The sequence below is a fragment of the Muscardinus avellanarius genome (assembly GCF_963383645.1).
Source record: "Muscardinus avellanarius genome assembly, chromosome: 5".
NCBI classification, from domain to species: Eukaryota; Metazoa; Chordata; class Mammalia; order Rodentia; family Gliridae; genus Muscardinus; species Muscardinus avellanarius.
This window is the reverse complement of record NC_137790.1, coordinates 66,249,471-66,265,257: the sequence shown is the minus strand read 5'-3', so window position 1 is coordinate 66,265,257 and position 15,787 is coordinate 66,249,471. Positions and strand designations below refer to the sequence as shown.

Below are 15,787 nucleotides of genomic sequence, written 5' to 3'. Positions count from 1 at the left end.
TTTCCTGGAGAGTGAGGTTGATTTAGGGATCAGGGATCAGCTGCTGAGGCTGGCACTGGGAAAAGACAAGCCAAGCATTCACACCCCACAACACTCAATACCAGCATTGTCTCCCATCCATCTTTCATAAGGAGGTTCCAAGAGGGGGAGGAGATGAGGGAAGGAGAGAAAATAAACCTTTTTAATCCTGTAATAGAAAGTGCAAGAAAGGGGAAGAAGGAGCAAGATGGAAACATAAAAATCCACTTGCCAGGAATGTTTAGTTTGAAATCAACTTTGCCTTTTAATCAGACTTGCTGTCAAGTTGCTTCCCTGTTTTACATTCCGTAGCCCATTTTTCAGGACTGCAACCCCTCTCCATCCCCTCCTATCCTCCAGTTTCACAGCCTCTGCTTGGCAAGCTTCGCCTCTTTCCTCTTTCCTTCCCTTCTCTTTCCCATAGTGTCCTCATCCCTTCCCTCTCTTTCCCTGGACTTTCTCCCCATTTCTTTTCTAGCTGAACTCCTTCTCCTTCTCCCCTCAGACTTGAACAGTACCCCTGAGCTCCATTCCCTCTTCTTAAGGAAATAGCCAGGCCTCAGATGGAGCTGTTGTCCTGACAACCTCAAGGCACATCAGCCTTTCATTGAGGCTGGCGGCTGCTGAAGGGGGCAGTTGTGCAAAGCAAGGGGCCACGCTGGAGGGAGGAGGGGATGACGTGGAGGGGCTGTTGAAAACCAGCCGGGCAGGGGGAGGTGCTGAGAGGAGCGAGCCAGGGACTGGAGGGAGAAACAGGAACGGGAGGAGGGGGAGAGACTCTGGGCTGCTGCTGCCTCTGATGCTGCGTGGCAGTTTCTTTACACTCCCTGGCAGCTTGGAGCTGGCTCCCTCGCCCGCTTGGGAAAGTGGGTTACACGGGGAAGGAGCTCAGCTCAGACACTGGCAGAGGAGCATCCAGCCACAGAGGGACCAGGGGAGCATCCCTGCCTTTGGCAGTTCTCGCATCTTTTTCCAAAGGGTGTTCTATTTGCACTCTCCCTGTTGAAATTTTGTTCCTTGGACTTTCCCTCCCACCCCTGCTTGGGTTTTATGAGGGGCTTTGTTAAGTCTTAGAGGGAAAAGAGACTGAGCGAGGGAAAAAGAGAGGTAAAGTGAAGGGACCGCAAACTGGAGCAGCCCGAGCGGCGGGGGCGGTGGATGCCAGCCCGGGCTCTGTGAAGCCCCCTCTCTGTGGCCTCAGCGCGCAGCCCTTGCAGCACCCGGACCCGCACCTCGGCACCTCACCTCGGCGTGGCCACCATGGTCGGGAGAGTTCAGCCCGATCGGAAACAGTTGCCGCTGGTCCTACTGAGACTCCTCTGCCTTCTTCCCACAGGACTGCCGGTTCGCAGCGTGGATTTTAACCGAGGTACCGACAACATCACGGTGAGGCAGGGGGACACCGCCATCCTCAGGTAAGGCTTTCTGGCAACAACTTTTCTCCTGCACGCCTGTGTCTCTCTGTGTGTGTGTGTGTGTGTGTGTGTGTGTGTGTGTGTGTGTGTGTGTGTGTGATCTCCTTGAACTCCAGCTTGTGATGCTGCAGGCTTATGGTGTGTGTGTGTGTGTGTGTGTGTGTGTGTGTGTGTGTGTGTGTATGCGCGCGCGCCCCTCTCACTGACTGGAGGACGCACAGCCAACAACATTCAAGGGAATCCTGGCCCCTGTCAGGAGCCAATGGTACTGGCGAAATGTTTGGTCCTGTGGATGTTGTTTCTCTTGTTTAGGAAGCCCAACTTCATGGATTGCAGTAGGGGCATTGAGGCAGGATATTGCTTTTGTAATTGCTGATGCTTTGTACTCCAAGTTTTGTTGAGGTTGCCTTAATTCAGAAAGAGAGTTGTTGAATGATAGCTCTCAAAGAGTGGTACACAGGCCTGAGTTGTCCTTTCTCGGTGTGTGTGTGTGTGTGTGTGTGTGTGTGTGTGTGTGTGTGTGCGCGCGCGCGCGCTCTCACTCTGATAGCAGTAGTTCTAAGAGAAGACTTTGTGCAGAGATCTTTTAATTGACATCAAGAGCAATAAATCAATCTTAGAACTTTGGTTGGTTTACTGAGCTTTTTCTGGAATGTGGATAAAAATCATCACAGGAATGAAGAGAATAAGAAAAAAAAAAGATCTTGCTCAAATGCTGGCATTTAAGAAAAGGTGTGTTAAGCATAGAGGTTAGAAGAGAATTAACCTGGCATAAAATGGATATTTCAAATTGATTATTGACTTCAAAGTCTTATCTCTGTATAGCTCTGCCAAACTCTGAAATATAATTTGGGATTAAAATTTGGAAAAGAAAAGTCCAAAGTCCTTGGGAGTTTGACCCCTGTAAGGGACAGTGAATTAGAGAGACTCAAATGGCATGTAGTCATTATTCTATTCCTTAAAATGTCCAAGTGCCTTTTCCTGTGGTTCTTGTGTCTCTTTTCCTTTCCCCTTTTGCCTTTCTGGTTTTACTTGAATTTCTAGCAGATAATAATAAAAAAAAAAAAGAAAGGAAAAGCAAAAGAAAACAGAAAAGAAGAAAATGTTTTCCTTGGAGATCTTTTAAAATCTCATTTTCTCCAAATAAAACGACCCAGTGTTGGTCTATCTATCTAGCTAATATTGCTGGTTGTGGCAATAAAAAACAGTATGCGATAGAAAATAAACCTCTAATCTGTGTGCGAGGAGCTGATAGTGCATAAACCCTGGGGCATAAGGGAGCAGTTCTGTGGCAGAGCTGCCGACAGCAGCAAAGTTTTCTTTTCTTTTCTCAGAAATAAATTTGGTTGGCTGTCACAGAGTGTCCTGCTTTGGGATCTCAAGCCTTGTTAGAGAGGAAAGTGTGTGGCAGTGGTGGTGTGTGCGTTGTGTGTGTATGTGTTATTCCAGACTGTAAAAAGTAAGAAAATATTAATGTGTAAGTATTCCTTTCTTTATTTCCTGAACACTGCATGATGATGAATCCCACAGATCCTACTATCCAAAGCAGGTTTTCCCATGTAGCTCTCCAACCTTCTAAACCTGCATGTGTGATTTATCCACATGGAGTAATAAGATTTATAGAGTAATTTATCTGTTTGCAAAGGGATTTGGACATAATGCAGAAAATGTTTTTGCAAACACGCAAGCATGCCATCCAACTGCTAACATTCCTATTTTCTGACATCATTAACCCTTCATAGCAAAGCGTTCTATATAGATTTATGCTATACCTAGAAACATCATTTTCAGATTATAAGATTGAATATGAGGAAAGTGAATACCTTAAATATACATATATTTTATTTAAATATTTGTAAACTCTGTAAGGACTTTCTAATATTACTTTCATATTTAAGCTACAGTTATCTAACAAATAAGCAAAAAAATGTTAATTCAGAAGAAGAAAGGTTTCGATGTCCATGTGTAAGAGACTGGTTCCCACTATATAAACATCTGTATATGATATATAGATATACTTCTGTATGTCTATGGCTTAAAATCCATGAGGTTTCAAAATCATTACACTTTAGTCGGTATTATAGTATGGAAATGGAGGTTGTGAGAAGAGAGAACAGGGCCAGTTATTCCCAGGGAGAGAGAAGACAGACAAACAGAGCATGCAAATAAGTCACCTATGAAGTCCCTTGCTTCCCAGATCTCACCTAACATACCCTCTTTAAAAAAAAAAAATTCCTTTGCCTTGGACAAAGCTTCATTCTGAGGTTGGTAAGGCTCTATCAGAAGTAACTATGGAGAGAGTTCTCTTTGTTTTCTTAGCTGACCTTCTTCCCAATCTCTTTAACTGGATCCAGTAGGCTTTGTGGGTCAGTTTCCTGGTGAAGAATGGCACTCTTGCTTTCTGTTTACAAGTCTAGCCTGGGAAAGGCATGCTTCTACTTTATTTGTGACATTTTGCTGGGACTGTGAGCTTCCAAGGGAGAAGAGGAAGGAGAACTTGATTCATTGGAAGCCACAGTAGATGCTTGGCACTGAGAGAGTGAAATGGCAAGCAGAGAAAAAAGTCCTCTCTCAGTGAGTCTGTGGCCCTGAATAATGTGAAGTGGTAATGGGACACAAAGGAGGTTTGTGATGCTGGTGGTCCAGGAACAGGAGTTGGGCCAACTTGTCTCCAAAACACTTACCTTCACTGCCTTATTTCCATAAAACAAGTGTTTCTTTAGGGAATTAATGCTCTCGTATATGTAATTATAATCTTTGGTGTAATTGAGCATTCTCAAAGGAGAGTGCACATTAATCTTGAAATCTTGTTCTGCAATTTCTTTCATTTGTTTTTTGAAGAAAACGAGGACTGTAGAATTATGGTGACAAAACTTGAGACCAAGAGAGATAGATAACCCGATGTATATATAGCTGACCTGGTTGCTTCTCAGATGAGACTCCAGATCCTTTGGGTGAGTTGTATAAAGAGCGAACGAGAACCATAATACTAAGTTCCATTCCAAAAATAAAGAATCAAGGTGTTGTCTATAGATCAATAGTGCCAGTAGCACCTGTGGCTCTCTCCTAAAAGAAACCATCCAGAATCTTTTAATTTTATTTGTGTGCATAGGAAAGTGCATGGCACAGTTTTCCATAGGACCTGACTCAAGATGCAGCCTTGGGTGTTTTCTAAACAGAGCCCATGTATCTCACTGCTTTCCTACAAAGCCGAGGTGTTCATCAGTTACTGGACAAATTTTTCCCACTGGTCTTTATAACACTCTAGCTTTGCACACAGGGACCTGCAGAGATTGACCTGCTTAATTTTTTTTCTTGGTACTTGGGATTGAACTCAGGGGAACTCTTCTTAGTTTTATTTTGAAATCAGATTTTGCTAGGTTGCTGAGGGCCCTGAGGAGTTGCTAAGCCTGTCCTCAAACTTGCTGTCCTCCAGAGTCAGCCTCCCCAGTATTGGGATTACAGGCGTGAGCTACCAGGCCTGCCTGGCTCTCCTGCATAATCTTGATGGATTGAGATAATGCAATTTTCTCGATAAGGCAAAGAAAAATAGAAATAGGTAATATTCTAAACCAAACTTTAAAATTTAATTTTAGTAGTGCCTCTGATTATATTTCCAATATCGACAAATATCTAGAAAGATAATTATAAAATACTTGATTCCAAGAAATATGCCAGTTGCAGAATGCATTACATTATTATCATATATCTGTTCATAAGGTTACTTTGTAAACATCACATATACATTTATAAATAGACAAATAGCCTAATTGCATATACAATAAAATGCAGGGGCTTCACAATATCATCATTATAAATATAAATTTGAGGTATTGAAACTTCATTTGTTTCTCAATTCAGACCCTTTAGTGTTTTCAGAGTATTATAATACTTTTTATGATGATAATATTTCTTCCATTTAAATGTAAATATACTGCCAGGTGTGGTGGCTCACGCTTGGCTCACGCTTGTAATGCCCCCCCCCCATGCTGGCTTAAGAGACCCTGTTTCAAATATAAAATAGGTCTGGGAGTGTAGCCCGGAGGTAGAAGGGCTTCCAGAAACCCCAGTACCACACACACACACACACACACACACACACACACACACACACACGTAAATATACTTCAAAAGCATTAGGGATTCCCAAAGAAAATATCAAAATGAAGGAAAATTAATGTTAGTTTTTCCAAACTATAGGTCTTCCCTGTTAGTTTCCATGTTGAGGAAGAAAAAAGAAGAAACAACAAAAAGAATATGATTATTTGACAATAAAATATAAACATTCTTTGCAAATTTCAAGGGAAAAATGGTTTCTCTTCCATATGGCATCTGGAATCGCCTACATTCACTAAGAAAGTGTCGACACTCATACAAACTCCTGACATAATATATGATTTGTCTGCTATGTATAATTCACTATTTGAAAACAAACTTTGAGAATCTACAAAGCAAGTTTGTAACAATTATGTTTTTTTTTCTGTACTTAAGTCACTATAGGTAATCAAAATTTGCTGGTTATACCTGGGCGTGGTGGCGCACGCTTGTAATCCCCACACTTGGAGACTGAAACAGGAGGATTGCGCTGGTTCAAAGCCAGCCTCATTGGCTCAAGAGACACCGTTTCCAAATAAAAAATATAAAAAATAGCTCTGGGAGTATAGCCCGAAGATAGAAGGGTATCCAGGAACCCCAGTAACACACACACACACACACACACACACACACACACACACACACACACACTTCGCTGGTTATTACTGGCACTTTAAAGATCATCCATTGCCCATTAGACTCTTTATTCAATAGATTTGTTAAATAACAGAGCATAACATACTAAATATCATCTAGCTATATGGAGCTTTGCATACATTTTAGTAAAGAATGTTTATGTACCTTTGGATTATATCATCTGATGTCATTATGGCCCAAGAAACACAGCAGGCAAATCTCATGGGATGAATGCAAATTGTGATTATTTGTGTTTCCATTGAGTATGGAACACATAAATATACATATGCACACGTTACAGAGTAAAGGTGATTTTTGTGGTTTATGTAATTTGCCTTCAAATTAATTATTTGAAGGATTGTAGAGAGAACAACCTGAGGTGATGATTCAGCCACTAAATCAGTTAGTTGGTGAAGAGTGAACATTTAGCCAGGCATGGTGGCACATGCTTTGTAATACCAGCATTTCAGAGGCTGAGATTGGAGGACTGCTGTTCATTAACAGCCTCAGGTACTTAGTGAGGCCCTCCGCAACTCAGTGAAACTCTTTTTCAAAATAAAGAACATGCGCCGGGTGTGGTGGCGCACGCTTGTAATCCCTGCGATTGGGAGGCACAGACAGGAGGATCGCGCAGGTTCGAAGCCAGCCGTGCGCGCTGGCTTAGGAGACCCTGTTTCCAAATAAAAATGTAAAAATAAGTCTGGGAGTGTTGCCCGGAGGTAGAACGGCTTCCAGGAACCCCAGTACCACCAAACCCCACCCCCTAAAAAAATAAAGAACATAAAATAGGACAGGAGGTGTAGCTCGAAGGTCAAATGCCCCTGAGTTCCATCCCCAGACCTGAAAAAAAAAAAAAAAGAGTAAACATTTTTGTTTCTCAATGCTCATTCCATGTAGTAACAAGCTCAGGCCTAACAGGATTTGGCCATGGTCTCGGAGAGTTTCCACCTACAAACAGCTATAACACACCTAATAGGAAGTTTCCTGAATGTGCTTTTTCCCCTCCCTATCATCCTCTGATCCTGCAAGATACCTCTCCTTCAGGCCACTGGATATGGGGTACAGGCACATGCCTTATTTCCCTCCAAATGTCTTGCCTGTGACTTTGTAAGACTCAGAAGACCTAGGCTCTAAATTTGGATCTATTCTTGTATGCTGTGACTTTGAGCAAATCCCTGAATTATTCTGAGCTGCAGTTTCATTTACAAAACGCTGAACCTAACTCTTTTAGTCACTCTACAGGGTTGTTTTCAGAAGTTTACAAGAGGTAAAGTAGGGAAGTCTGTTGAATTGTAAAGTGCTACATAAGCAGAAAATATCAGCGTTTTTAACCATAGACAGCCAGTTGTTCAGACTTTTTTTCTTTTTAAGGCTAGTGTTCCTAAAACTTGAATGTGTGTCTAAATTACATGGAAGTCTTGTTGAAACACGGACTGCTGTGCTCCACCTCCAGAGTTTTTGGTTCAGTAGGTCTCTGGAAGAGTCTGAGAATTTGCATTTCCAACAAGTTCTCAGGTGTTCCTGTTGCTGCAGATCTGGGTCATGCTTTGAGAAACACCGACTCCTGGTGCTCTCAGTGTATCCTATATTCACTTACTAACCACCAGCATCTCAGGGTCCATCCCGCAATGACTCTATCAGAATCTGTATTTTAACAAGATCTACAAGTGACTCATAAGCACATTGGAGTTGGAGAAACAGTCTTTAGATGATTAGTTTGGGGAAAGGCCTGGGCTTAGGTTTTTCCTTCTTCTTTTTTAATGGTCTTGATATTTACCCTGAAGGAAGAACCTCACTGAGTGAGGAATCTCTTCCATAAAACATTTTCCAGGTAGCACTTAATAGACATGCAATAAAAATTTAAAGTCATGTATGGTGTGAGAAATATGTGAACAGCCAAAGAGATTGAAATTCAACTGGGAAACAGGAAGGAGACAGCTAGATCCATTTATTTACAAATGATTCCATCACTTTAATATAATAGAATGAGATGACTTTGTTTTCATATGGATCCAATTTATACAATATCTACTGAATAGCACTATTGATTTTTTCTTGTGTGTGTGTGGTACTGTGCATGGAACCCAGGGGCATTTTACCCCTGAATTATACCTGCAGCCCTGTTTTATTCTTTTATTTTGAATCAGAGTCTCACTAAGTTGCAAAGAATCTCACTAAGTTGCTATGGCTGATCTCGATCCTGCAATTCTCTTGTCTCAGCTTCCCAAATATTAGAATTACAAATATGCACCACCATTCCCAGGAACTCTTGATTTGTGTTCTCTTTCTTGTTTTGGTTAAGCAAGACACAAAAGAGTTCTAGGTTGGTTGTGTTTTGTTTTTTGGTACTGGGGATTGAACTCAGGGTATTCTACTTCCGAGCTACACCCTCAGCCCTTTTTACTTTTTTTGTTGTTGTTGTTGTTTTGAAACAAAATATTGCTAAGTTGCTGAGGGTCTTCTAAATTCTTAAGTCTAGCCTTGAATTTGTGATTCTCCTGTTTCAGCCTTCCAAATACTGAGATAACAGGCGTGCAACATTTTGCCTGGCTTATTGTTTTTAATACTATCTCTAAAGGAGGCAAGTGACAATATTAGCTTAATTTTGTGCACTAATGTTTCTGTGTACATAAATTCATAATTTTCAAAATAAATGTATTTGTAGAATTCATCTCACTTTTAGGCAGTGGTCAGTCTTTATGTCTTTTAGGTAAAAACATTTCATGAAGGCTATAAATTTAGAGTCCTCAATAAGAAATTAGAAGACCAAGACCTAATAGCAAAAAATATGCTAGTCTAGTAAATGAATATAGCTGACAACTACTTAGCCTATAACACAAAGATAGTTTTATGACCCAATGAGATAATATGTATCAAAACATTTCATAAACTATAAAATGGTGTATGATTTAAGCACTTATAGTATTTTCATTATATTTACCACAGAAAATAAGTAAAAATTACTTTTATCCTTATTTCTATGGTTCATGTTGGTCATTTGCTCTAGGATGTTTTTAATTTTTCTCTTCAAGTCCTCCAAAGTCACAAGTATCTTAGAGTATAGTTGTATTTCTTATTAGTAGTGCAGGGAAAGGAAATACTTTTTTGTAGTCACCTGCAACCAAAACTCTCAAGATAATGTGTAATTAACCTTCATGAAATAAAACCTTCTACTTTAGACTTCGTTAATTACTGCCAGGAAAAAAACAACATAGATATTTCGAGTAGGAAAGACCTTGGAGATTAGGCAGTCTACCTAATCAATTTACAGTAATGTAACTGAGAAGTTATAAATTTAGTTGGTTGTTCAGAACCTTGAGTGACTAAGTTCTCGTCCTCCCTCCCTCCCTCCCTCCCTCCCTCCCTCCCTCTCCTCCTCCTCCTCCTCCTCCTCCTCCTCCTCCTCCTCCTCCTCCTCCTCCTCCTCCTTCTTCTTCTTCTTCTTCTTCTTCTTCTTCTTCTTCTTCTTCTTCTTCCTTCTCTCTCTCTCTCTCTCTCTCTCTCTCTCTCTCTCTCTCTCTCTCTCTCCCCTTATTTTTTCTTTTTCTTTTTCTCTTTTTTGGTGGTACTTGGGATTGAATTCAGGGGCATTCTGCCCCAGAGCTATACACACAGATACTCTGTTTAATTTTTTTCTTTCTTGGAAACGGGTTTTACTAGGTTGCTGAGAATCTCTTTATGTTGCTGAGGTTGTCCTCCAATCTGTGATCCTCCTAACTCAGCCTCTCAAGAGCTGGGATAACAGGCAGGCACTATCACACCCAGCAGGAATCATATCTCTTAATTCTCATTGTTTGGTAACACCAAGATTATCTTTGTGGTTTTCATTTTATCTCATTATATGCCATTTTTAAAATTATGCCCACAATTATGCTGAAAACCATCCCTCCCTTCTTCTTTTCCTTCCTCTGCCCTGTTCTCCCTTTTTCTTTTCCTTTCCCTCCTTTCTCCCTTCTTCTTTCTTTCCTTTCTGCCATTATTTCCTTGCAATTCAAATCTGTATTTATTTGTAGAGGGCCATCTATCTAGAGCTGGTCAAAGAGGAATTTTTGAGAAAATGTCTCATTTTTGAAATATCAACTTACCGTTTAAACCAAGTGAGGTTTTTTCTCCAGTTTCAGTCTCTGGTTTTTATCCCCAAAACCTTTTTGTATCTTGAAAGATTTGTACAGAGTCCCTTGGACCAAACAATGCCTCTCTTTAAAAAAAAAAAAAAAAATGAGCCTTTTCCTTCTTGATTCTGTTACTTTGTCTATTAATTTGATTTTTTATTTGATTTCTAGCTTATTATTAGTTCCTTCTATTGGGTTACCAAGCTTTACTGCTTTCTTTTGGTTCCCTAGTACTTTCACCTAGCTGTCCTTCTCAGAGGGACCTTGGTAAGGATGGCTGCGGGGAGACTATGGTCTGAGTCTCTGCTCTCCGCTGGGGGTTAGGCTGTCCTTTGCACAGCTTCAAGGTGTACTCTGGACACGGTAGTTATTGAGACTTGTCAATTTAAGTCTTTTGACAAAGATAGAGCTATTTTTAAAATTTATACAAAATTTACTTTGGATCTCAAGGGGGTGATGGTTGGCATACCAGGGTAACAGGACACAGATCTTTCCCTGGCTCCTGGATGGTGAAGGCACCGTGCAGTACAACAGATGCCTGGAGTTTCTGGTGTGGCATGAAGAATGTGCTCCCTGAAGCTTCTTTCCCAGTTGAAAAGTGAAACCAGGGGAAGACCAATATGGCTTAACAAGAAGGGCACAGTAAGAGGACAAAGAAAAGTCACCAGTCTCCAGGGAACCCCAAGAGGAGACAAAGTCACAAGGCTGGGGCTCAAGGAAAGAACAGAATTCTGGGAGAAAGGGCTGACTTGAATAGCAAAAGGCACATACCTGGAGTCCCAGCTACTTGGGAGGCTGAGGTAGAAGAATCACATGTTTGAGGCCGGCCTGGGAAACTTCTCTAGACTTTGTCATAAAATAAAATTTAAATAGAACTAATGATGTAACTCAGTATATAGCACTCTTGGATTTAATTCCCAGTACTGCAAAGACAAAAAAACAAACAAACAAAAATCCCTTACTGGGTAAGTTCAGGATCATAAAATCTGTTCTAGCACTTTAGGAAATTGATAGAAACAAAACTATGAAATGAAGTAACAACTGGTATTATTTCCTTCTTCCCGATTTAGCTGAATTTACTGGATTATATCTTTAGTCTGTGTAGAATTTCTACATTCCATGTAGCTGGCAGCACGTTCCATGTAACATAGATATGAGTTCACCTCCTGGCCTGTTATTTTCAAATATTGGTCTAAATATATCAGTAGTTCCTCTGACCTGCTACCCCACTGCCTGCACCAATTCAGAACCACTGATAGTCTCTGATCGTGAGTGTGTGAGTGTGTGGACATACACAATGCTAGTTTCAACCTTTGTTTATGATATACTTGCAGCCTCTTCTTCTTCCTTCTAGCCTCACTACCCTACCATACCTATTTAATAAGTTACCTCCTTGCACTTCCTTAGGGCTCAATTATGGTGCCATCATGTTCCTGAAATCTTCCTTTATTTTCCCAGGCTGAGCTAAGTACCCAATTTATTATCACTGGTAGTATCTCTACATACATCGTACTTCGCATTTACTACACTTTTAATAAACATTCTGCTCATTTGTTTCATGCTTCAAAGACAGGCATCTCATCTACTCTACATTTTCATCCCCAAATTTAGCTTAGTGTCTGTAGATACATAGATAAATATTTGCCTACTGAAATGAACAAGAGAATGATGAGCATACTATAAATCAAGCCGGCTAGGACTTGGTTTATAAAAAGCAAAACAAATTAGGAGACAGGGCTTAAAGAAGATATTTTGGTAGTGAAGCCAACCACCAGTAGATTAATTGTGGGCGTGCAGTTGAAGAAGGTACAAAAATGAAATCAGAGATAAATTACTCTCTGATTATTGGTGGAGTGAATCAAAAAGATTTGCTTAGTAATACCTTCAACACTTTCATTATAGCTATAGAACAGCTTTTCAGAAAATGAGAATGGATATTTTGGAGAGATCCTAGAGCCAGTATTGGAGACACAGAGCCCCCAAGTGGGCCCATTTCCTTGTTAGACTTAGCAGCTTCTAGCAGAATGAGGTGTCACTCAGTGGCCTTGAGTTGACGTATATCCAAAGTCTGTGAAGAGCTTTGCCTCCTGCCTGACTTTTGGAGGGCTCTACCTTCCCCCTGCTGCCCAGGCTTCCACCCCCTAGGGGTAGCTCAGAACTCTCAGGGACTAAATTGGGGACTTGGGAATTATGTAAGGCAGCAGGGTTGTGCACAACAGGTATATTTACGGCCATCTATTCTACTTTCTTGTGAAATGAGGCAAGGTACATATCACTCACATTCGTTTTACTAAAAGTAATTACTCATACTGAATAATGATGCCTACCTGGGTCTTGTGGTTTAGAGCTCATTACTCACTCCTGGAGAAATTGAAACTGAATGTGGAGTGGACTTTGTAATAATCCCCAATTCCCTTCTGTATGTCTTACCATAATGCAGAAGGACATTATTTATATGAGGTCAGAGGAAAAGTCTATAACTCTGAGGAAAACTGCAGCACTGTGTCCCATACAATAATGCATGCCTATCTGATCTATTGTAATATACTGATGAGCATTTCTATATTAAATCTTTCTGTGTTTTCTAATATTAATTTTATCTTTTCTAAAGTTTGCTTTTGCCATACTAATATTTCCCACACTACCCTATTAGGAACCAAAGATAAAAATGAAAGTGATATAGTTCATCACTATGTCATGAATGGCAAGTATCTGTGTGTGAGAACATTGAGAAACATAATGTCTTTACTTCTAATTTTTTATGTCCTTAGTCATACTTCACTCCAGCATGTGTGTAAGAGATCTGTTCATTTTATGAAGCTTGAATCACATTGTGGTCATTTGTGGCTGATCTCTGTCTTGACATAATTGAATATTATAGTCACCTTTTGCATGGTCATGATGTAATTGTATGAGTCTATCTCAAGATCAGCATGTCATGTGGTCAAATTATCAATTCAGCAGATAAATGGACATTTCTTTGACTCTTTTTCTGACTTCTGCTCTTCTGTATTTCTTTTATGATCTTTATATGATAAGCTGATCATCAATACAACAATGAACTTCCTAAAACATACAGGCTATTAGTGAATTAGATATACTTCTAGTTAGGGCATCAAGAAATTGAAGCTTTGGTTCTACAAAAATTATTCAAAGGTGGGAATTAAGTTCCATGTTCCAACTCCAAAATGGGTATAATTCTTATTTGCCTCTTAAAGGTTTCTGATGAGATGGCATATGTCTTTAAATATAGTTGATCTGATCAGAAGAAAAATATATTATTAAACAGGATGCTCATTTATTCAATTTTTTAAAAAGTTATGTTTCTAAATTATCTTATAAGTTTCATAGTATAAAAACTCAAAAATAAATACCCTAGCTCTTGCATAAAAATCAAACAACCTAAAATCTAGTTCTTTTAAAAATAAGTGTATGTATTTTTTACAAAATCTGTTAGAAAGTATAAAGAAACTGTGTCTGGGATATTCTTAATTTATAGTCTGTAGATGTGTTTGAACACACAGTCTTAGTTTTATTTTCATTTCATGTCTGCATATATTTATAATTATAAAAGTAAAAGCATAAATGTGCTTTTATATATGCTAAAATTTACATATACAAAATAGAAATGTGAATATCATTGTGAACTTGGGTCACAATGTACTTTAATAGAAATTAATTAATAAAATATAATAATTAATTAAATTCACCAAAGATGGGGAATTTTAGTGCAGGAAACCAACTTTTTCAGGTCATCAAATATCTGAACAATGTATAAAATGCATCCAACACAATGACTGTCTTAATTTGTTTTGATTAATATTTTAATTAGTAATTATGCAAGGTGCTAAATTTATTTTGTAAGGAAAACACATAATGTTTTTTATTTCTGTAATGTTTTTTATTTCTACAAAAACACATAATGTTTTTATTTATACATTTGTCATATCTAGACAAATGTATAGCTCCTAAACAATAAAATAAAAACTTATGAACTTTTTTTCTATTTTCTATTATAGAATGGAAACTAATGCTGCTGTAGTTTAAAAAAAAAGCTGTATTTTTTATGTTACTTTAATTTTTTGCATTTGTGATACCAGGTCCAGATTAAGTTTCTGTTTTCTTTCATTTTAAATCACCAAAAGATCTAGTGACCTGTTAATAAGTATGTTTACTAAAGATGAGAGACTGTCCACTGAAAGAGAAGTGCAAGAATTTTAATTAAATTTCTATTTTATAGCAAGTAAAAGTAAAAAATTATGCTATTCTTTCATTTTTAAAAGTTAGAGGCATGTGAAGAAATTATTAGAATAATATAAACACATTCTGCTATAGAACCCATATGAGCCAGGCATGGTGGTGCATGTTTGTTAATCCCAGCATTCAGGAGGCTGAGATAGGAGGAGCCTCAGGTACTATTTATTTAGTGAGGCCCTTTGCAACTCAGTGAGACCTTGTTTCAAAATAAAGAATAAATAAATAGAGCTGGGGGTGTAGCTTGGATGTAGAATGCCCCTGGGTTCCATTCCCAGTACCGCTAAATAAATAAATAAATAAATACCATGCATATTATATTTAGTATATTAAAGTAACTTAGGATATGAAAGCATGTTACAGTGAATTACACTCATAATTCCAGAACATTGGAGGCTAAATCAGAAGGATTTCAGGTTCAAGGACAGCCTCAGCAATGTAGTGAGACTCTCAGCAATATAGCAAGACATTGTTTCAAAAAACAAAAAATGAAAAAAGTACCAAGGTTGTATCTCTGAGGTAGGACGCCCAAGGATTAAATACTTAGTGCCACAAAAAAAAAAAAAAGCAGACAAAAACAAAGAGAATATAATTACTAAAGGACTATTGCTAACATTTGAAAACTCATAAAAAACAAAAACAAGTTTCAAAATACTGGTGATATATAGTATTTTCCTAGTTATAAAGAAAGATAAATAATAGAAAAATTAAATGAAAAACAAAAAACCAAACCAAAACAAAAAACCTCACTAGAAGCCAACATGAATTCCCTGGGAATAAACTATAACATATAGGCTTTCTTGGTAGATCAGAGTTGTGCCATTTGTTTTGATTACCTGTATTTCCACAGTGTTTTTTTTTTTTTTTGATAGACTTATGGACAGATGTGGAGCCAAAATGAGGTAAACTTTTTTCCCTCAATCAAACAATCATGCCAAAGAACAGCTCATGGATAATGGTAGAGAATCCTCTCAGTCTGTCTTTTGGCCCTAGTTAATAAGAGGACCTGCAGTTGTATTTATATACACTTTTAGGTACAAGCTATCTTTTTAAACTAAATATTAATTTTTCTTCTGCCAAATAAAATAGGTTTCCTTATAAGGAAATAAATTTCCAGTCCTTTTCATATTTAAGCAGAGGTCAGATAGCCACTATTAGTAAATATCCTTTAAATTTCTATTTAGTAGAAAATTGAAATGGGTGATTTTCCATGTCTCTGCTAATACTTATTATTTTTGGATTCTGTGATAATCTGAA

The 15,787-nt window shown here is 38.7% G+C and overlaps 1 protein-coding gene across 2 annotated transcripts in view; it reads left to right on the top strand.

The window, feature by feature from the left end:
* Positions 1 to 1,278: 1,278 nt before the first annotated feature.
* Positions 1,279 to 15,787, top strand: part of LSAMP (limbic system associated membrane protein) — a gene marked incomplete at both ends in the record, with an annotated part of 648,209 nt that continues 633,700 nt past the window's right edge. For both annotated transcript variants that reach the window (XM_080696222.1, XM_080696221.1), the window contains one exon: positions 1,279 to 1,433. In XM_080696222.1, the coding sequence (XP_080552348.1) occupies positions 1,279 to 1,433 (155 nt within the window). The remainder of the gene's footprint in view (positions 1,434 to 15,787) is intronic.